The following is a 23547-nucleotide window of genomic DNA, read 5'->3' on the forward strand; positions in this document are numbered from 1 at the left end:
TTGCATATAGCTAACAACCCCACATCTTAATGGCATACTACACATTTATTTTTCTGGACCACATGAATCAACTGTGAGGCTATTTTACACTGCAATCTTTTCCACATGTTTCCTCGTTCCCCTTGGACTAGTGGCAACCCAGGACGTATTATTCTTCCGAGGGATAGCAGAAGTGCAAGAGAACAATCCAAAACTCTGAAACACAGGTAAACCCCTGCTGGAGTTGTGTCTGTTAACATTACATTGGCCAGAAGAGTCATGTGACCAATTCAAACATCAATGGGGAAGTGAAGTATACTTCTACTACTCCAATGGAAGATATTGCAAAAGCACACAGAAAAGGGAAGACGTGATTCTATAACAAGGAGAATAAGAATGAACAACTGGAAACAATAATCTATCCAAGTGTGTTCCTGCCTGTTGTCTGCATACTACCACATAATTCTTAGATGAAAGCCTTCATCTCCAAGCCACTCAGTGCTGAAAAATGTCTCCCAAACCCCCAGTCTTGTCACAACTTCTGTGTCACTGAAGTTGCCCCAACTCCCAGCAGGGGAGTACTGTAAGAGAAGTCTAACCTAGAGGTTCTCCTGGATCTGACTCTCAGGTAGCAGAAGAGTAGCTATATTCAGCACAGTGCTTGGTGATAAAGAGACGATTTCACAGTGCCTCATTTCTGTTTCTCTTGGGGTTCTCACTCACAACTTTCATCTCCCCTCTATACCTTTCAAGAAGATTTTTCTGGGAAAATGTAACATCTTTGGGTATATATAAATCCTAGTTTTCCAAGTTTTTCCTGTGTCTAAACAGATGATTTGGGAATCTTGGAATAGTAAACCCCATCTAGTTTATGGTATCTCTTACTAGAAGGTCGTTGTCCCAAGATCAGTAGTTGGCAAGCTAGAGACCCAGGAGAGCCGATGGTATAGTTCTTGTCCAAGTCTGAGTCTGAAGGCAGAAGACCAATGTCCCAGCTCAAAGACAGTAAGGCAGAGGCAGCGAATCCTTGCTTACTTGCCTTTTTGTTCCATGCAGTCCTTCAGTGTTGGAGGAGGCCCACCCACACTGCGGAGGGCAATCTGCTTTGTTCAGTCTACCGGTTCACATGTTAATCTCATCCAGAAACACCTTCACAGACACATTCAAAATACCGTTTAACCAAATATCTGGGCACCCTGTGCTCCTGTCAAGTTAACACATAAAATCAACCATCACAGTCAGTCATCCTCCTTTTTCTCAGTTCCTCTGTCTCAGTCATGGATCACTGCATGTCAAGGAATAAAATTCTAACCAAGTTAACTCAAGTAAAAAGGAAGTGATTGGATAAATAGAAACCAAAATGTGGTGAAACATCTTCTCCGTCACTTGTTTCTTTGCTTCCTTCTGAACATCTGTTCCATTCTATTTCTTTTTGCAGAATTCTTTCCTATTTAACAACATGTACATGATTGGAAAATAGCTGCCATCTCTAATTCTGTGTGACCACAAAGCCCCAGGGCCCACAGACTTATGACTACATGTGACTTTCATCTCTATGATTTATGTTTCAATGCCTGAGAAAGAGAATTGGATCCATTGCTAGGACCACCATATATTATTTCGCTTAGCGTCAAGTGCCTATCCCTAGTGGCCAGAGAATGTAAGTGCCTTAATTCCTATTGCTGCTGTAACAAATCACCACAAACTTCATGGCTTAAAACAAAAATTTGTTATTTTATGGTTCCGGAGATCAGAAATCTGAAATCAGTTTCACTGGGCTAGAATCAAGATGTTGGCAGAACTGCATTCCGTCTGGAGGCTTTAGGAGAGAATCCATTCCATTGCCTGCTTCTAGAAGCTCCCTGAAATCCTTGGCTGGTGGCTGCTACCTCCATCTTTGACTCTCTCTTCCACTCCAATCCTTCTGACTCCTGCTTTCACTGATAAGGACTCTATGGTTCTATTGGGCCCATAAGGAATTAAGTTAGAGGAGTTGTTAACTTAATTACATCCATAAATCTCTTCTGCCATGTAAGGCAAAATTCACAAGTTCTGGGAATTAGGGTGTGGTTGTCTTTGGGGAGCGATTATTCCACCTATCATAGTGAGAGTTGTAAAGATGTAATGCCAATGGAGCAGAAGCTATGTTGCCTCTGGGAGGAGTTTCTCTGCATAAGAAGTGTGGAAATAAAGAAGATGTGGCACATATATACAATGGAATATTACTCAGCCTTAAAAAGAAACGAAATTGAGCTATTTGTAATGAGATGGATAGACCTAGAGTCTGTCATACAGAGTGAAGTAAGTCAGAAAGAAAAAGACAAATACCGTATGCTAACACATATATATGGAATTTAAGAAAAAAAAATGTCATGAAGAACCTAGGGGTAAGACAGGAATAAAGACGCAGACCTACTGGAGAACGGACTTGAGGATATGGGGAGGGGGAAGGGTGAGCTTTGACAGGGCGAGAGAGAGTCATGGACATATACACACTAACAAACGTAGTAAGGTAGATAGCTAGTGGGAAGCAGCCGCATGGCACAGGGATATTAGCTCGGTGCTTTGTGACAGCCTGGAGGGGTGGGATAGGGAGAGTGGGAGGGAGGGAAACGCAAGAGGGAAGACATATGGGAACATATGTATATGTATAACTGATTCACTTTGTTATAAAGCAGAAACTAACACACCATTGTAAAGCAATTATACCCCAATAAAGATGTTAAAAAAAAAAAAAAAGAAGTGTGGAAAGAGTAGGCAAATTAAATAACAGATACACTTCATCTTCCCAAACAAGGAACTGTTTACTAGTAGGTAGTGAGACTGGCCCTCAACCTCCACTTAATTTTTCCGACCTCTGCTGCTTTCTCCTCCAATGGGATCTATCAATTCCTCCATATTTGTAATGCACTTGCATTCCTTTTTTTGTACTAGAATAGACTAGTTTGGTATTTAATTTTCCCGAAGCTAGAGTCTCTATTACAACACAGATGCCTAACCCCCTTAGACTCATGGATCAGAAAACACTGGATGTGATGGAGGTGGTGTTGGGGATCTGTGCTTCTAATATACTCCCTAGGTGATTCTTGCATACACCAAAGTTTGAGAACCACCTCTGTATTCTAAGGTAAAGCTGATAAACTTATCTTGTTAGAAGAGAAGACTGAAAAAAACTTTCCAAAGGAACTAGTGTGTTTTCACTGCAGCTTTTGGGAGATAATGATAACAATTTTGCATGTAACTCAGTAACACTCTAATTCAGGCTGGAAGCCAGGGAAGAGGTCATGTCAAGATAAGGGGGAAACACTTTTTAGGGCTGATCCGACCTTCATGTGACTCTCAAATCACAATGAAGGGCTTAGTTTTTTCTGAGTTATGTTTTCATACTGATTTGTGCTCTGCTGAAAACCACAATGGTGCCACGTCTCTAAAGGCAGTTTTTCTGTATTAACCTTGCCAACTTAGAAAAGGTAGAAGATGATAAGCTGATGTTTGACACTCTAGGCTGCAGGTTGCAGTGGCTATTGTCATAAATCATTGTCAGGTGTCTGAATTGGAATCTTGGTGTTATATGAAGTCATCTGAACCATCACACTTAGGGATCTGACAGGTTTTCTTTTATATTTTAAATAATTTGATCCAAGTATGAGATGCTTTAATATGCCTTCTTTATAAATGTATAGTTGTTTGTTTTGAATAACTTGGATATAATTATTAGAAGAGTTAAATAAGTACTTACCTGTGAATCATAGATGGCTCCATATCACAAGTTTGTAATTCAGTTGAGAAAGTATGTTGCAAATACATAAAGTAGTAACCTAGAAAATGAGAGCATATAATTTTTGATAGTTCATGGTTCTGTTTTTGGCAATGCAACAGATGAGATGATCTAAAAATTTGTCAGCTATAAAATACTTGGGCATGCTGAATAAAATAAAATATTCATCTATTTAAGTGGTTGAATAGAAGTAAGGAATATCACCAAAGGCCAAAGACAAAGCAGAAACTAGATTTGGCATTTCCTCGCTTTGTGTTTGGGATTTGAATTTATACTCAGTATGCTGGGAACCCTCAAATTGAGAAATTAACATGAAATTCCTTGGAGCAATTGGCAGAAGTAAATGCAAACTCTTTTTTGGAGAGGCATAACTTCAACACTGGCAGTAAAGAATTACCACAGAAAATGTTCTACCAGACGGGAAACCAAAATTCAAAATTACAAAACCTATGCGGTAATCCACCCTAAGTGTGAGAAGCCAACACAGCAAGCAACAGGGTTAGAACCCTCCTCCTCCTGAGAAATTCAAGTAATATTATCCCTCAGCAACTCTAAAATAAGTAAATCTAAAATGACTGAAGATATAAAATGGAATTGAAAACATGAGAAACCAACATAATTTATATTGTTATATGTGTAGTACATTGTATATTACACTATATATTATAAATGCACATGTAATGTGCTATAGTATGTAAGTGCTACAGTAGTTTAGAAAATAAAGAGAACTGTAGGAAATATTGGTTTTATATCAAGAACTTGATGCTAAAGTGTTGACAAGACAAAACTTTAGTCGTAGGAACATTACTTCTTTCAAGATGAAAGATATTGCAAATCAGTGGCACCATAGCAACTTGAAAAATGAATGTCCCTATAAAACACAACGCATTAACTTCTGTGGGTGAGCTTTAAATTGAAATCATGACCAACATAGATACCACTTATGACACACAGTCTGTATTCAGAAAAGCTAAGATAGATGTCATTTACAAATTAAATAATATGAAGCATTCCAGAAAGTGCTAAGCAGCACACCTCCTGAAAGCATAAATAGAATACTGCAAAACTATCTTATAATAAGGCAGTTAAATTCAGAGTGGTTAAAATCACGTCAAAGATATAGGATTCTTTTTGCTGCTCAATGATAACATAAATTCTAGATAAAATCACTGAACCTGAAATATGTTAGGTTTAGTAAGGCAAGTGAGGAATAGTTGCATTTCACTAGTAGAATGTGATATGATGGGAATCAAATGTTATCTATTTTAGATTTGATTTCAATGAATGAAGAATGAGTGTTATATAAATCACCATAGAAATTAATTTTTCTTAAAGATGATGAACTTCATTAAAGATACCCCTTTCTTTATTATTGACATATAAACTATAAGCCCAGCAATTTCCCATTCCTGACAGTTGTTTTTAATGTTGTGTGTTGAGGCCAATAGGCTGTCAGGTGTCAACTTTCTAAAGATCATATTCCATGTGGGAAAATGTGCCGTGTTCTTGTATCAGAAAGGGAACTGTTTATCTCATGCATTATGTAGTTGCCTCAGACTTCTTATGAACTTAATATCTCTTCACAAGCTGGTGACTGACTCACTTTTTGCCAGAGTTCCTTTGTCAGGGTAGAATGAAATATAAAAGCTGTCAACTAAATTTTGACAGTAATAACTACATGTAGCAACAGTCATAAATTCCTTTTTTTGTGTTTCTGGGTCTAATCTTTCATCTAAACTCTCTATTCTACTGTAGCTATTCATGGAAGTCTATTTTACCTATTTTCATGCAGGCTACCATTTAATGTAATGAATTCATAATGTAGTTAGTTGAAAAAGAACTTGGAATTTCTGGTATTGTTTTCTCTGCCATTGTTCATTCTCCTTTACTAATCTCTGACCTACTCTAAACCTGGATGGAGGAGGAATAGAAAGCCAGCACATGCTAAACCTCTAGCTATAAAAGAATGGTCACCCTGAGAATTCCCATTATAATTTCTTCTATTTTCTTTACCAGACAAAATAATTTATAGGTTTTAAATACATAGAGTTCAAAATAGAATAACAGTAATAAATATGCCAGGTGACATAACCTTGGAATTTTCAACTTTAACCAGTGAAAATGGCTGTGATGCTTTTGAATCAGACGTTTAAAGATACTGTATGAAATCTGAGATGAAAAGTTGAGAGTTATTACATTTGAATTAAGAATGTAAAATATCCAAGTTTATATTAGAAAGAAGTACTTTTCACAGGCTTTATATTGCTGTTTACTAATCCTTTTTCACCAAGATCTGGTAGTATTTAGAAATAACTATAAGCGTTATCAAAATGTTTCTTTTTTGAACCATGAAATTTAACTTTGGTTTCCATTTGGGATTTTTCCATAGGTATGTCACTTGTGACAAATTTTAAGTCAAGCAGCTACCAGATTGGGGAAAAAAAATCCTAAAATATGATTTATAGAATCTTCATATTTTAGGTCGATTTTTATGGGAAATTATGAAGATAAGAGAAACTGTTGTAAATTAAGGAGGGGACTTAATAATGTATATTTGTTATGTACATTTCCATGTTTTTCAGAAAGGGTTAATGAGCATTCTATGTAAATCAGTTTGGTGCCTTTAATTTAAAAAATTCTTTGGAGGAAAATTATTGCTCTCTAAACAAATTTCAGGCTTAACTTTTTTTTTAACATCTTTATTGGGGTATAATTGCTTTACAATGTTGTGTTAGTTTCTGCTGTATAACAAAGTGAATCAGCTATACGTATACATATATCCCCATATCTCCTCCCTCTTGCGTCTCCCTCCCACCCTCCCTATCCCACGCCGCTAGGTGGTCACAAAGCATGGAGCTGATCTCCCTGTGCCATGCGGCTGCTTCCCACTAGCTATCTATTTTACATTTGGTAGTGTATATATGTCCATGCCACTCTCTAACTTCGTCCCAGCTTACCCTTCCCTCTCCCCGTGTCCTCAAGTCCATTCTCTACGTCTGCGTCTTTATTCCTGTCCTGCCCCTGGCAAGCTTAACTTTTAAATTTATTCTGTATTCACATCTTAAGTATCTAGAATATTTTAATTTTGATTGTGGTTGAGTAGATACATAATTTTTAGACCAATAATTAGAATGTAACTATAAATAGCTAGACCTATCTGTTTAGACTTATATTAATTTATTGTCTGGTTAGTTTGAGTAATGACCAATAACCTTTCAATAGATATTTATTAGACACATATTATACTTAAATTATTTAATCTAATCCATCAAAATTTAAGAATGAGTGTACATGTACGTGTGTGTGTGTGTGTAGGCATATAGCTACTTATATTTTGGGGGAGTTGGTGTGGTTTTCCTGCTTTAAAAATGAATTTATAGGCAAACATCTTCTCTTGGCTCATAGAATTGGCAATTATGTAGGAATGGAAAGGCATTAAAATCATGTAAAGCAAGAGTAAAAGATTATTGAGTTTGAGAATCAGAAAATAAACTGTATATATAGTAGATGTTGGGCATGCAATACATCAGGATGTTAAGTATATTTTCACAGAAAAGACCAGGAAGTCACTGCACAAAAAGTGTCTGAGTACAACAAGGTATTAAGAACTGCTGTGTGTTTTTGTCTCATAAGGTAGTTCCTGTGTAGTTAGATATTCCTTACCACTGTGCCCCCATCTGTTAAGTGAGTCTGATACTTTGCAGGTAACTGATGGGATCTGCTGTAGGAAACGTGCACCCATTATATAATCATGGCCTTCACTCATTTATGGGGCTTAGATCATCTCTATGGAGTTCATTACAAAATATTAGAGCTGTTCTCTAATGCCAATCCAGGTAGTCAATTGCTACCAGAGAAGGGTGCACTTAGTGTTGGATTAAGAAGTTCTTTTTTGTTGTCTAATTGGGTACTTGTCCCAGAGGATGGAAAAACAGGGTGTGAAGGAGGGTTTTCAGGATTAGGTGAGTTACTTTATTTTCTTTTTAAAGTCAAATATTAGAATATCATCTTTTTGTGTTATTTTCTGCTTCTATTGCAGAATGTTTAACAGAAAGATCTGTGGGCACATGAATATGTCAACTTAAACTACACTGTAATGGGACTGGAGTTGAAAATATATGCACATAATTTTAGTTTACTTATAATTCTTAAAGAAAAGTTTATGAAAATGTCTAGACATTCTAGGAATGATTGATAGGATTTTATTTCAAAGGACAGTAATTATTTTATGAATAAAACAGTCTTCTTTCAAAGGACAGTAATTATTTTATGAATAAAACATGGAATAGATCACTAATTAGGAATAATGCTTATCTCTTATAACATCAGGAGATAACAGGGTTTTTTGTTTGTTTGTTTGATGCTACTGACTTTAGAAGTCATAAAAGGCTAATATAGGCTAAAAAGGCGTATGATGTGCAGGAGTCGGGTAGGGTGTAACTAATACCGGCTCAGTAAGAAACTGCCATGCATTGCTAATGAGAGATTCAGCCAAAGGGTTGCCTGCAAGTTCTAAAGCTTCAGATGCTGTATGTGGTTAGAAATCCTGGAATTCCTTTTTGAATTACTTTATTACAAAGCTATATTTATAAGAATTTGAGCACTCTACAAGTACTCATACTTCTAAGATGCCATCTTAGTAAAGACCAACAATTTGGTTACATTTCAGGGAGAAAGGCTATACTGAAATGAACATTGTGAGAAAACTCAATTTAATGGTACCTTGGAGTATATTCTTGCTTCATATACTGCTGTTTTCATTACAAGGTAAGAACTCATGTTAAACTTTTACCTTATTTTATTGTATTTTAGTCTTCCTTGTAAAGTGTAGAAACTGTTTCCTCTTATACTGTAAAACATTTCCGAGTCATTAGGATGGGTATATACTAAATGACACCCAGATCATTTTTTGGGAAAATTTTTAATAATATAGATAATTTGGAACTTTTAGTTTTCATTTTCTGAGTCTCTTTTTTAAATGTTAAAATCATGATTTTATCATGATATGCAGCTGTACTGGAAGAAGCTCTGATTCTAACTTTTTCTCTTCTAAATAATGATTTTAAACAGTTGTGTAATTTAAACATTTGAAATTTTATAAAAGATAAGGAGACATTGAGTACTTGAACTTTCTTGATGCCATCAACCCAAAGAATGGTAAAGGAATGTTTTAAGAAGGACTTTAATGTTTGAGACTAAGCATTGATTTTCAATTATATTATAGCAATATTTATAAATTAATTTTTATAAAATATTTTTATGGCAGAAAGCATTTATTTACATTCAGTTATTAATTTTTAGTCCCTGAAAAGGGCTGTATATTTTGGGGCTTGTAGAGGAAGTGGGAGAAATTACTGAAGTGTAGAAGACCAGCGAGGTCACAGACACTATCTTCCAATCCTAGTAGTGACTGAAACTCCAAGGAGAAAATGTCTTAGAGCAGCGAGAGCTGGAGGGGACTTTGAAGATCAACTTGGCTACCACTGTTATTTTGTGATGGTTTGCTTAAATTTGGCATTTACTAAGTCGTAGGACTGGGACTAAAACTTGGATCTCTGACTTCAGGACTAGTGCTTATTCCACTGTATCATGTCTCTGTATAAATCAAGGTACACTGCCCATTCTTTCTGAATTACTGGTCACCCTGATGTCTCACAGGGAATTTGCTGGTCAAAATCCTCTAGAAAATGTAAAGTAACTAATAGCAAAACTCAGTCTAAGTTTCAGAATTTAGGTTTAAATGATCTGTTTTATAATCAGATCATGTGATCAAGATATTTGGATAATTTTTTTCATATATATATATATTTATCTCTGGCAGGTTATATTTGTACTTCATCCATCTTGACGAGAACATCAAAGTGAGTATTTCTTGTTCTTTATGTCCTCTAAAACATAAAGATAATTGGAATGAGCAAAGCTCAGCAGGTCAGTGTATCTGCTTTTGAAAAATAAATTAAATATTTTACAAAATAAGGGCATGAGATTTAGTTCTTTAAAACATTTCCACAAATTAAAAATTACTAGGCATTCAGTTCCTTATTTATGAAACAAAAATATTTCCTTTCATTTTAATTAAAAGAGGAGTTTTTGGTGGTGTCCAATGACTGTAGATACTAAGGGGACATTTTTCACTTCAAAGATTTGAAAAGAAGTTATATTCAGTAATTTCCTATTTCCTATTATTATTAATGTACATTGTTGATTAGAAATGTGCTGTATTCTTAACATAGAGTAAACGTTTTTAATGATAAAAGAATAAAATGTTTCTAGCAGTAAATAATGAAAATCATTTTTTGGACTAAACTGATCTTAATTAAAAATGGAATTCTACTCAAAAATTCTACTGTTTGATTTTGATAACCCACAGTTTGATGTGCTTATGCTCATGAATGTTAATCGGCCCTTTAAGACATGGAAAGAGAGAGAATCGAGTATTATGTTTGAAAAACGTGAACCTGCACTTGTCGAATACTTATCTCACCACTTTTATGAAGGCATGTGGAGAAATTATCATGCACGTTAGTGCTACACTGTTACACTATTTTGTTTATTTCTCTATCTCAAAGTTCCTTCCTAAAATGCAGTTTACATCAGAGACTGGAGAGATCTGGGGACACTCCCAAATTTTGTAAAATGAGACAGTGCCACCACCCAAATCTAACCCCTCCAAAGCGGGGAGGGGGACCTTTTCAATGTTAAAGCAAGAAAGACCTCTTTGATAAAGTGATGGAAATCAGGAGGAAAACACCAGCTCTCTCTTGGGAAAGGCTTGTTCAGGTTGCCTAGGGGCCTTTGACTATACAAGTTCTTTTTGTTTTCTTCCAGAAACGGGTTTAATGAAAATCAACAGAAAAGAGCTCTTTTAGCAGCCCAGGTAGGTTATGCCTCAGATGGAGAGAGAGGCAGAGAAACAATCCATCCTGCTTTGGGCCTCTGCTGTCACTTCAACAATGAGACCTTTGTGGAGGCGAATAAAATGCTAAAAACAAGACAGGAAAGAGGAGGAAGAGGCAAAGTAACTTCTCTAGTGCTGTTCTGTGACCCTCCAGCTCAGGCTTAGCTCACATTTACTTGTTTGTGGTCAGATGTTTTTTGCTATTCACCTCGGTTCCCTACTGATAGGCTCCCAGAATTTGTGGGAGATTTAATCTCACTACTTGCCAAAACATTTTAATTGGTTTAAAAATTAAGCACAATGTTAATAGGACAAATACAAGCAAACGGGCGAGAAAGGTGTACGTGATCTGAGTAAAGTACCACAAAAGGGCATCAGAGGTGTCTTAGTGTCCTGACAAATGGGTTTTATATTATCTAATAAATCTAAATTACAGGCATTGATGAAGAGGTAACATTTTTTTTTTTTAGAGGGGTGGGGTAGCACTGAATTTGAGGAGGCCTTTTTGCTTCGGTCCCTCTATATAAAGAATATTGGATAACATAATTGCAATATCTTCAGATTATGGTTGGAATGTTTAAATGGGTGGATTTTAAAAAATATTTCTCCGTTAAAGATGGATGGTAAGATAGAGAATCCTAACTCAATATTAAGACATTTCTTTGGAAAGTAATATGATTTGAGTATTTATGTAGCAAACAGCTTATATATTCAAGGTCTTTGTCAAATGCTGAATTGCAGTCAATTTCTATTAGCATTTTATGATGGATGCCTGGTTTTTTTAAATATTTTGTGAACTTAAAGAGAATTGAAAAAAAATAGAGGGCAGATTTGATATGCTGTTGTGATGATTCAGAAGGCAGAACTAATTTATTCTTATCAAGAGTGGAGCTCTTTCTTTGCACTAGAATGGGCAAAGGATTGTCTATGGAAGGGAAACACTTTTTTTCTTAAACAGAGTATTTTGTGTACTTAAGTACCTAGGTATCATGTGAAGTGGTTAAAATGATTTTTCTCTGAGAAATGTCAAGTTGGCCAGTAGACCGTATTAGCCACAAAAAGATATCAACGTGACTCAGCAGAAAATCCAATTTTGAGAAAAACTGCATTCTGGTAGAACCCACTAGATGAAGAACCTGTGAAATATAACCCCACAGGTGTCACATGAAGCAGCCTGTGGATGGGCTTCTACTGTTGACCATTTGGATGTTTTTAGAATTTGTGTAATTTACCCCCCTAGAATTATCTTAATACCTCCCTTTTGTTAATAAGTGAGGAACACACTTGCCTTGATTTCCCTTTTAGAGAGAATGAATAGCTGGACACTTGCCCTTCTCTTTCCTGCAGCTAGAGAACATGCACCAACATTACTTAACATCTGAACAAATTTTAAGGGAAGAAATGTTAAAGAAGGGCAGTGAGGTCGCAATCATGCGTTTCACTGTTTAGGACTGAAATTTCATCTGTTATGAGGCCATTCTTGTCCACAGATTCACTCCCCTGCTCTAGGAAGACGGAGCACTGATGGACAGATAGATGTGCACATAAGGACTCAGGAATATGTTGGCAATGAGATAACAATGACCAGAGAAAGGGTAGACACAGACTTCTGTCAATGGTGTAATTGTGCGCTACAGCGATTTCTCATCTAAAGACTGTATTTCTCTGTGCTTCTCACCCTCCTGTGGAGACGTAATCAGCACGGAGGAAGAATGGGTTGTCCTCTTTCATCGGTTATGTGAATATATGCACCCACTGCTTGGAATTGTTTTGCATTTGCATCACATTTCAAAATTCTTCTCCTGAAAGCAGGGGCAGATTATTTATTCATTAGAGGTTGCATACAGTTTGTATGTGCAGGAGTGAGGGAGAGAGGAAAGGGAGACTAGGAAGGGAGAAAATCCAGCACAGCTCTGTTAATGAGGGGCCTTCCTGCTTTAGGCATCTGGGGCTCAGTCTTGCTGGCATCCCTCTGAGGAACTGTGTACAGTGTTTTAGAATTGTTTCTCCAAGGGATGGGGGAGCTGGTATACTTATCCACCAACACCTGCCTCTCATTCCTTGAGGGCAGCTTCTGGGGGGACTTAAATCCCCTGAAAGTCATTTCTCTTGTCTGTCCTGCTTGGACTCTACCCTAAGGCAGAGACAAAAAGAAGCCGGTGCTTGAGGGTCTCTGTGTGCACAGAAACCCAGACACAGGTGAAATCCAAGGTGAGCTGAGAGGATATGTGGGGGGGCATCAACAGAATATTTTATAGTCATGGTTCTAAACAGCTTTGGGAGGCAAATCATTCCCATTTGCATAATGTCTATTTCTGGTTCAGTTGGTATTTGTTGACAACACACAAGGGACCATGCTAGGGGTATAACCATGAACAGCGGTGTTTGTTCTCTAGAAATTCAATGTCTAGTGGAGGCAGAGCTGTAAAGAAGTCATTTCTGTGTAACTTGTTCATCGAATCTAAGACACCACCAATTTTTTGCCATTATTTGTATGATATAAAAAAATGAAAGAGCTCCCAATTATAAATGTAAGATGTGCCATTCTGAGTTCAGATCTGTTATAAAAATAAAAGCTGTGTGTCATGTCTTAACATGAAATGTTATAGTATGATGAGTGGAATGCTGCAGAGATTAGGATGCTGTGGTAACCAGGAGGCTGGTTTGCTAAGTACTTATTGTGATTTTCATGGAGGAGGTGTAGCCTGAGTTGGGTAAGAGTATATGGAGTGAAAAACAAATTATATGTTTTTGCCTTGGTCTAATGTTGTCAAGTGTATTCAGTTTTTGCTTAATAATAAAAGTAGGTAACATGTTTACAACACTTATGTGCCTTGCACTATTTTTGGTGATTTACTTATCCCATTTCATTTAATCCTCACAATTCCGTGAGGCAGTTATTGTTATTCTGTTTTACAGATTGGGAAACTGAACAGGTTAAATAATTTGTTCTAGTTTATAAGCCTGTATGAGACAGAGTTGAAGTCACTATACACTTTTAGTGAGCATCAGTGATGATTCATTAGCACCAAAGTAAGAAGAATTTGGTGCCCAGTAATATTGGTTGTGTTAAATTTAGGCAGTTGCAGACAATATAGCTAAAGAGAGGATAAGACTTGTCTTGAGGGAATCCAAGTCATAGACTTTTGTGAGTCTGACTTAGTTTGAAGAGGGAGGAAAGGGAAAAAAGAGGAGATTGAACAGTGAGGACAAAACCTTGGAGGAATGAAAGCAGGAGACAATGAACTTGGAGACATGATGTGGGCCAAGGACTTTAGAAAAGAGCCTTGAAGTGGTGAGAGAGTGTGGGAATCCTTTTGTCTGCCATGGGGCCGGTTTGCCCTTTAAAAGAAAAAGTACTGCAGTGCAAATTGCCAAAATAAAACTTTTACCATGTAGGAAGGAGACCGGAATCTGTTGAAAAGAGGATTGTACCTGAAGTCATGTTCTATATCACCCTTTTTTTTAACATCTTTATTGGAGTATAATTGATTTACAATGCTGTGTTAGTTTCTGCTTTATAACAAAGTGAATCAGCTATACATATACATGTATCCCTGTATCTCCTCCCTCTTGCGTCTCCCTCCCACCCTCCCTATCCCACCCCTCTAGGTGGTCACAAAGCACTGAGCTGATCTCCCTGTGCTATGCGGCTGCTTCCCACTAGCTGTCTATTTTACGTTTGGTAGTGTATATATGTCCATGCCATTCTCTCACTTCGTCCCAGCTTACCCTTCCCCCTCCCTGTGTCCTCAAGTCCATTCTCTATGTCTGCGTCTTTATTCCTGTCCTGCCCCTAGGTTCCTGAGAACCTTTTTTTTTTTTTTTTTTAAGATTCCATATATATGTGTTAGCATACGGTATTTGTTTTTCTCTTTCTGACTTACTTCACTCAGTATGACAGACTCTAGGTCCATCCACCTCACTACAAATAACTCAATTTTGTTTCTTTTTATGGCTGAGTAATGTTCCGTTGTATATATGTGCCACATCTTCTTTATGCATTCATCTGTCGATGGGCACTTAGTTTGCTTCCATGTCCTGGCTATTGTAAATAGAGCTGCAGTGAACATTGTGGTACATGACTCTTTTTGAATTATGGTTTTCTCAGGGTATATGCCCAGTACTGGGATTGCTGGGTCATATGGTAGTTCTATTTTTAGTTTTTTAAGGAACCTGTTCTCCATAGTGGCTGTATCAATTTACATTCCCACCAACAGCACAAGAGGGTGCCCTTTTCTCCACACCCTCTCCACCATTTATTGTTTGTAGATTTTTTGATGATGGCCATTCTGACTGGTGTGAGGTGATACCTCATTGTAGTTTTGATTTGCATTTTTCTAGTGATTAGTGATGTTGAGCATCCTTTTATGTGTTTGTTGGCAATCTGTATATCTTCTCTGAAGAAATGTCTGTTTAGGTCTTCTGCCCATTTTTGGATTGGGTTGTTTGTTCTTTTGATATTGAGCTGCATGAGCTGCTTCTAAATTTTGGAGATTAATCCTTTGTCAGTTGCTTCATTTACAAATATTTTCTCCCATTCTGAGGGTTGTCTTTTCATCTTGGTTATGGTTTCCTTTGCTGTGCAAAAGCTTTTAGGTTTCATTAGGTTCCATTTGTTTATTTTTATTTCCATTTCTCTAGGAGGTGGGTCAAAAAGGATCTTGCTGTGATTTATGTCATAGAGTGTTCTGCCTATGTTTTCCTCTAAGAGTTTCATAGTGTCTGGCCTTACATTTAGGTCTTTAATCCATTTTGAGTTTATTTTTGTGTAAGGTGTTAGGGAGTGTTCTAATTTCATTCTTTTCCATGTAGCTGTCCAGTTTTCCCAGCACCACTTATTGAAGAGGCTGTCTTTTCTCCACTGTATATTCTTGCCTCCTTTATCAAAGATAAAGTGACCATATGTGCGTGAGTTTATCTCTGGGCTTTCTATCCTGTTCCATTGATCTATATTTCTGTTTTTGTGCCAGTACCATACTGTCTTGATTACTGTCGCTCTGTAGTATAGTCTGAAGTAGGGGAGCCTGATTCCTCCAGCTCCGTTTTTCTTTCTCAAGATTGCTTTGGCTATTTGGGGTCTTTTGTGTTTCCATACAAATTGTGAAATGTTTTGTTCTAGTTTTGTGAAAAATGCCATTGGTAGTTTGATAGGGATTGCATTGAATCTGTAGATTGCTTTGGGTAGTATAGTCATTTTCACAATATTGATTCTTCCAATCCAAGAACATGGTATGTCTCTCCATCTGTTTGTATCATCTTTAATTTCTTTCATCAGTGTCTTATAGTTTTGTGCATACAGGTCTTTTGTCTCCTTAGCTAGGTTTATTCCTAGGTATTTTATTCTTTTTGTTGCCATGGTAAATGGGAGTGTTTCCTTAATTTCTCTTTCAGATTTTTCATCATTAGTGTATAGGAATGCAAGAGATTTCTGTGCATTAATTTTGTATCCTGCTACTTTACCAAATTAATTGATTAGCTTTAGTAGTTTTCTGGTAGCATCTTTAGGATTCTCTGTATAGCATCATGTCATCTGCAAACAGTAACAGCTTTACTTCTTCTTTTCTTATTTGGATTTATTTCCTTTTCTTCTCTGATTGCTATGGCTAAAACTTCCAAAACTATGTTGGATAATATTTATCACCCTTTTTTCTTATCCTTCACTCTTTCCAGTTTTTCTAACATCATCTGGTCCTCAATTTGACAATTATGAGGCAAATTTTGGGAATGTGTATTCTGGTGAATGTAAAAATGCTGTTGGAAAGGACATTGCCCAAGATGATACACTAAATTCGCATTAAGTTGGAGTAAAAATCCATAATTGATTAGTTTTAATAATCCACAGCTATTTGCTACTATTCCATATTACCTCTAAAAATCCTAGGGTTTTATCTGGGTTGCTTAGATTAATGTAAATCTCTTTCTTGCTAATTTTTTATGTGTGAGGCATTATGCTGGAATCTTTATTGTTTGAACTACTCAGTGAAGTATATATGTGTCATTGTTCCCATTTTACAGACAAGTAAAAGGAGGCACTAAGCAGTTAAGAAACTTGCCTTAGTAATGGCAGAATCAGGACTCTAATCCAGATCTGTTTGATTCTATAATTCATGATCTTAATGATTACCCTGAAGTGCCTTGGGCTCTATAAACAGATACATTTAAATTTCTATGAACTTTAAAGTGTCAGCTCTTTGGAGACTGAGGGTGTCACACTCACACTTCAGCAGCAGAGGCTTCTGTGGATGGTGTCTGCACAGATGGGGCTGCAGGAAGTGGGTACATCACTGTCTGTTGGTCCTTTGGTCCCATGCATTTTCTCCAGACCCGTCTGCACTTGAAAGTATTAAAAAACTGCTACTCCTGCAGGCAAAGCAGTCAGTTAATGCAAAGATTACATTCTGATCAGGCTCTTTTCCACGGAGGGCAGGGAGGCAGAACTGAGGTCAGAGAGCATAAAGGACTTGTCAAATTCAGGTAAGAAGCAAAATCAACCTTGAAATCAGATCTAACTACAACCTTAGAGGAGCCCTTTCTGCCTCTCCAAGATTTTGCCTCAATAACCCAAGGAAATATGGAGTCAGCTCTCTATAGTTTCTGTGTTTGTAGCTGTTTTCCAGATTTTCCAATTGCATGTTTGTCTTGAATTAAATAATTTAATTCTCTTGAATTCTGATTTCTTTCTTTTAAAGTTTGAAGCAGCTTCTCCAAGATATTTCTTCCATGAAGCTATTAATTGGGGTGAGAGTAAAATAAAAGGTTAGTGCTACATCTATGTTTTTGTATTTGTTTTCTCAAAAGACCCTTTTGGGGGATATAGTGAATCAACTCTCAATGATTTCCACATAATGCATGAAGGAAACTGAGCCAGGGTGGTAATAGTACTTAGTAATAGTTTCTTTACTTCATATAGAAATTTGAATTATATTTGGAAATACACAAGGTTAAGCAGTTAGACAAAGCTGATAACTATATGACCAGGAAAGATATCACTGGGTATCAGGAGCTTTTTTCCTGAATCAATTACTGGCTCCTTGATTCTTTGACATTGCTTTTTTTTTTTCTTTCGGTATGAGGGCCTCTCACTGTTGTGGCCTCTCCCGTTGCGGAGCACAGGCTCCGGACGTGCAGGCTCAGCGGCCATGGCTCACGGGCCCAGCTGCTCCGCGCCATGTGGGATCTTCCTGGACCAGGGCACGAACCTGTGTCCCCTGCATTGGCAGGCGGACTCTCAACCACTGTGCCACTGGGGAATCCCGACATTGCTATTTTTGCTTACCAATTTTCCATTTCCATTTAGCAGAATGCTAATGGTAGTTTGAAATTCAATTTGAATTTTTTGTTGCATTTAAAATAGCAGGGATTTATGACTAGTTTTGTTTTGATATCTGTTTTCAGGAGAATACACAGGGTTGTAACTAAATTTTTGAAGGAGATACATTTGCTTACATAATTACTTTGACACTTATTGATTGGAAAAATACAAGATTGTAACCTAAGATAAAATTTGAAGATATATATGCCCCCCTAGAAAAAGAAAGCTGCATTTAAATTTATGAAAAACATCATTTTAATCTATATTTATGATTAAAGTTAAAGCAGCTCATTTCTCCTCAGTTAAGATATACTTAGAGAGTTGTATGTCTTTAAATGTAGAGACATTTTAGATCAATGAATTTTAAGGTGAAAGGATAATAGAGTTTTAAAAGTCTTGCCTTCTGCAGAGCTGTGGTTAAAATACCGCAATTACATAAGTGCCTTTCATGACCTGACCATATTCCGGAGAAGGCCAATCTTTAGTAAACACTTTATGGTCACTCAGAGATGTTCTCTAATTCTATTGATGTGTTACTTAAATCCTTTCTGCTTGAGTTTTGCCAGTTGTCTCTTGTGTTCTCCTTATTACAGGAAAAATTTTCACTGTGATTCATCTGCAGTTTTAAAACTCACTAAGGAGGTCATAGTTTCTTTCTTCCTCTTTTCAACATAATTCTTTGGGGTGATTTTTCTCTCCATGAAAGAAAGAATATTTTTGGTGACAACCAGCAGTGACGTTGGCTTCTGCCCCGTTAAAATTAACTATGGGTCAGAAAGAATGCATCCATTTGTAATTAAGCCTGAGGATTAATACACAAACTTCAAATGGAATGTTTAATCATTCTCTTAATAAAGTAGTTTCCTTGTGAGTTCTGTTATATATTGTGCCTGATCCCTTGAGCTAATGATGGACGTTTTTCTTTAATACAACACTTGCTCCTGGAGAAGTAGCTGATCAGACGTGCCAAATTCCGTCAAGGGAATCATCTGCAGCTTGTGTACTTCTGGTTCTCATCATCTGGGACAGGGATTCCTTACATGGGAACTTGACCTTTCAATTGCTTGAAGGAGGCTAACCTTTGCTCTCAGGGTAGTTTGAGATGTGAAAGCCTGTCTTTCTTGTTTCACGGCACACATAATGAAATGAACTAGATAGAGACTTACGGGGCTTAAGTCTTTAGCTCATCAAGGCAATAGGCCCAGGGTTCTGTTTTAGTTAACAGAGGTTACTGTTAGTCCAAGGTAAATCTTGACAGGTTTATGTTTATAAAAACTGATGCACACCAGAAGATAACTTATTTTTTTGCCCTTCAGGTTCTTGTCCTCATGAATGCCTTAACGGAGCTTTCTGTTCTAAGGCTGGTACATGTGACTGTCAAATATTTCAGGCACTTGGGACACGGTGCCAGATTGGTAAGTTTCAGGGATACTTATGAGAGAATTATGAGATGCCGTGGAGAACATGAAGGCATAATTTGCTGTATTAGTGTTCATTCTTTGGGAGTTGGTACAATAATGTTGTGTATTAACTAGAGTATCCACAATTTATTTCCAGTAATTTTGAAACAAGGTGAAAGAAAATGAGTATGCCCACTTTAACTTCTCACTGAACTCTGTTTCCTCAAGTGTTTTTTCTTTTCTGTTTTTAAATTTTTATTTAATTTTAAAATTAGAGTTGATTTACAATATTATTATTTTTCATATTCTTTTCCATTATGGCTTATTACAGAATATTGAATATAGTTCCCTGTGCTATACAATAGGACCTTGTTGTTTATCCATTCTATATACAATGGTTTGCATCTGCTAGTCCCAAACTCCCAATCCTACCCTCCCCTGCCCCCCTCCCCCTTGGCAACCACATCTGTTTTCTATGTTTCTGAGCCTGTTTCTGTTTCATAGATAGGTTCATTTGTGTCATGTTTTAGATTCCACGTATGAGTGATATCATATGGTATTTGTCTTTCTCTTTCTAACTTACTTCACTTAATTTGATAATTTCTAGGTCCATCCACGTACCTGCAAATGGCATTATTTCATTCTCTTTTTTTATGGTTGAGTAATATTTCATTGTGTGTGTGTTTGTATTTGTGTGTGTTCCACATTTTTATCCATTCATCTGTCGATGGACATTTAGGTTGTTTCCACGTCTTGGCTATTGTGAATAGTGCTGCTATGAACATAGGGGTGCATGTATATCTTTGTGAATCATAGTTTTGTCTGGGTATATGCCCAGGAGTGTGACTGCTGGATCCTATGGAAACTCTATTTTTAGTTTTTTGAGGAACCTCCATACTGTTTTCCATGGTGGCCGCACCAATTTACATTCCCACGAACAGTGTAGGAAGGTTCCCTTTTCTCCACACCCTCTCTGGCATTTGTTATTTGTAGATTTTTTTTAATGATGGCCATTCTGACAGGTATGAGGTAGTACCTCATTGAAGTTTTTTTTTTTAAACATTTTTAAAAATTTCCTTATTGTTGTATCTATTTTATTTATTTATTTTTGGCTGCATTGGGTCTTCGTTGCTGCGTGCGGACTTCCTCTAGTGGCGGCAAGCGGAGGCTACTCTTCGTTGCAGTGCGCAGGCTTCTCAGTGCTGTGGCTTCTCTTGTTGTGGAGCATGGGCTCTAGGCACACGGGCTTTAGTAGTTGTGGCACATGGGCTCAGTAGTTGTGGCTCATGGGCTCTAGAGTGCAGGCTCAGTAGTTGTGGCACGCGACTACTTAGTTGCTTAGATCCCACAGCATGTGGGATCTTCCTGGACCAGGGCTGGAGCCTGTGTCCCCTGCATTGGCAGGCGGACTCTTAACCACTGCACCACCAGGGAAGCCCCCTCATTGAAGTTTTGATTTGTATTTCTCTAATAATTAGCAATGTTGAACATCTTTTCATGTGCCTGTTGGCCATATGTATGTCTTCTTTGGAGAAATGTCTATTTAGGTCTTCTGCCCATTCTTTGATTTTTTTTTTCTTCTGTTATTGAGTTGTATGAGCTGTTTGTATATTTTGGAAATTAAGGCCTTGTTAGTCGCATCATTTGCAAATATTTCCTCTCAGTCCGTAGGTTGTCTTTTCATTTTGTTTATGATTTCCTTTGCTATGCAAAAGCTTATGTTTTATTAGGTCCCATTTGTTTATTTTTGTGTTATTTCTGTTGCCTTGGTAGACTGACCTAAGAAAACATTGGTATGGTTTATGTCAGAGATTGTTTTGCCTTTGTTCTCTTCTAGTAGTTTCATGGTGTCCTATCTTATATTTAAGTCTTTAAGCCATTTTTGTGAGGTTGCGTTCTAACTTCACTGATTTACATGTGGCTGTCCAACTTTCCTGACACCACTTGCTGAAGAGACTATCTTTTTATCCATTGTGTATTCTTGCCTCCTTTGTCAAAGGTTAATTGACCGTAGGTGTGTGGGTTTGTTTCTGTGCTCTCTATTCTGTTCCATTGATCCATATGTCTGGTTTTGTGCCAGTACCATGCTGTTTTGATTACTGTAGCTTTGTAGTATTGACTGAAGTCTGGGAGGGTTATGCCTCCTGCTTTGTTCTTTTTCCTCAGGATTACTTTGGCAATTCTGGGTCTTTTATGGTTCCATAAAAATTTTAGGATTATTTGTTCTAGTTCTGTGGAAAATGTCATGGGTAATTTAATAGGAATCACATTAAATCTGTATATTGCTTTGGGTAGTATGGCCATTTTAACACTATGAATTCTTCCAACCCAAGAGCATGGGATATTTTTCCATTTCTTTAAATCATCTTCAATTTCCTTTATCAATGTTTTATAGTTCTCAGTGTATGAGTCTTTCACCTCCTTGGTCAGGTTTATTCCTAAGTATTTTATTCTGTTTTTGATGCGATTCAAGTGTTTTTTCCATTTTAAATGGTACTGGCCCATTAAAACCAGGTTTCCAATTCATCTCTCTTTTGCTTTATAAATTAGATTTGTTATTTGGAGCCACTCATTCTTTTTGACTTTGAATTAATGGAACATTCTGTACATAAAAGAGAAATAGTGTTGAGAGCTCTTCAAAGGCAGAAGGCTCTTAAAAATATTTTTATCCATGATGTCTAGGTTAGGACCCTACATCAATAATGACTAAAAAGCATTCATTTGTTTAATGAGTATTTATTGAGCATCTACTCGATCCCAGGCCGGGCACTGGGAAGAGTGAGTAATGTAGACAAGTTTCTGCCCTCTTGGAGGTTACAGTCTAGAGGAGGGGGACCAACACATAACAGATACACAGTAATTACACTTGTGACGTTCTGTAAAGGGAAGTGCAAGATTTTATGAAAATATGCAACAGAGGTAAGGCATACTATCAGAGAAGACTGCCTGAATAATGAATAACTCTGTTTTTTCTTGAAAAGGCCAAAGTTGGCCAAGCCTAATACATTTAGGTAAATTACAAAAAGAAAAGATAAAATGATTGTGCCTTATCTTTATGCTCTTTATAGAGTATATTAACACATTTTAATGTCTTAACCAATATGTGTTACACGTTTTGAGTGCTCCGTAAATGTCACTGATTTTCATATTAATCTAGAAGGAAGGGTCCACAAAATCAAAATGGAACGGAAGGTGACCCACAAAGGTATAAAGGGAGACAGGCATGAAAGCAACAGGAGATAAAGTTGTATGCTTTAAGACAAACACTGCTTACAACGTGACCAGTTTGAAGTCATGAATTCCTAAATTCCAGCATACTTTGGATGACTAATGCTCCCCATCCCCAGGTCCCAGGCTTCTAAACATGACTTTTTGGTCAGTGGTTAATTTTCTCTGTGGATGCTATTATTTTTGAAAGAATTACAGAGACTAGAACACTGTCAGTGTTAATTTTTAGAACACTTAGTGGTGACCTTTCTTTCTGAGCCATTATATTTGCTTTATCACTATCACCTTCTTTTACTTTATCATTATCTCCTCTCTTCCTCTCTTCCAGAGTCTTTGTTTGGAAGCAAAAATTAAGGAAGTTTCTAACATAAATCCTTTCTTCAAAACAACTTGGAGACCATGTTTTTCTTCAGAAGAGTTTGATAGTTTTGAGAGCAGTTGGTAATTTTGTTAGGTATTTTTCCCTGTGATATTGTCCACCAAAGAAGAAAACATTTATTTTAATGAAAATTAGAATTACCTAGCATGACTGAACCTTGCCAGAAACAGGTATAATTTGTTTTATTCTACTAAATATTATCCTATTTCTTTTCAGTGCCAAACATGGGCAGTGGCAGAGATGGGATTTGCAAAAGCTGGGGACAGTACCACTTTGAAACTTTTGATGGCGTCTACTATTATTTCCCAGGAAACTGTTCTTACATTTTTGCGAAGGACTGTGGTAATTTGGAGCCTCGGTACACTGTATGGGTAGGTGATTCTAGGACATAATTAACTTAAAAATTATTTCTGGCCAAGTCTGTATTTTTAAAGTACTGGACAAATCATGGAAAATGTATAGTAATCATAGCATGAATACTTAGGGTCCTGACTAGGGAAGGAGAGGGGCTGGTTCTGAATGGGATGGGCCAAATTTGTAGCTATTTTGAGTATATTTCTATCAAGATGG

The 23547-nt window shown here is 37.0% G+C and overlaps 1 protein-coding gene across 1 annotated transcript in view; it reads left to right on the forward strand.

Annotated features, from left to right (window-relative positions):
* The first annotated feature begins 8400 nt into the window (after positions 1-8400).
* The window catches only part of OTOGL (otogelin like), a 147461-nt gene continuing 132314 nt past the window's right edge, over positions 8401-23547 (forward strand). Inside the window, exons 1-6 of the mRNA XM_089921078.1 lie at positions 8401-8524; positions 9579-9618; positions 10586-10634; positions 17348-17414; positions 19287-19385; positions 23194-23348. Coding sequence (XP_089777204.1) covers positions 8446-8524; positions 9579-9618; positions 10586-10634; positions 17348-17414; positions 19287-19385; positions 23194-23348 — 489 coding nt within the window. The 5' untranslated portion in view covers positions 8401-8445. The remainder of the gene's footprint in view (positions 8525-9578; positions 9619-10585; positions 10635-17347; positions 17415-19286; positions 19386-23193; positions 23349-23547) is intronic.

The sequence above is a fragment of the Delphinapterus leucas genome, chromosome 11 (genome assembly GCF_059928025.1).
Source record: "Delphinapterus leucas isolate spDelLeu-1000000601 "Yukka" chromosome 11, BTC_Dleu_Yukka2, whole genome shotgun sequence".
Taxonomy (NCBI): domain Eukaryota; kingdom Metazoa; phylum Chordata; class Mammalia; order Artiodactyla; family Monodontidae; genus Delphinapterus; species Delphinapterus leucas.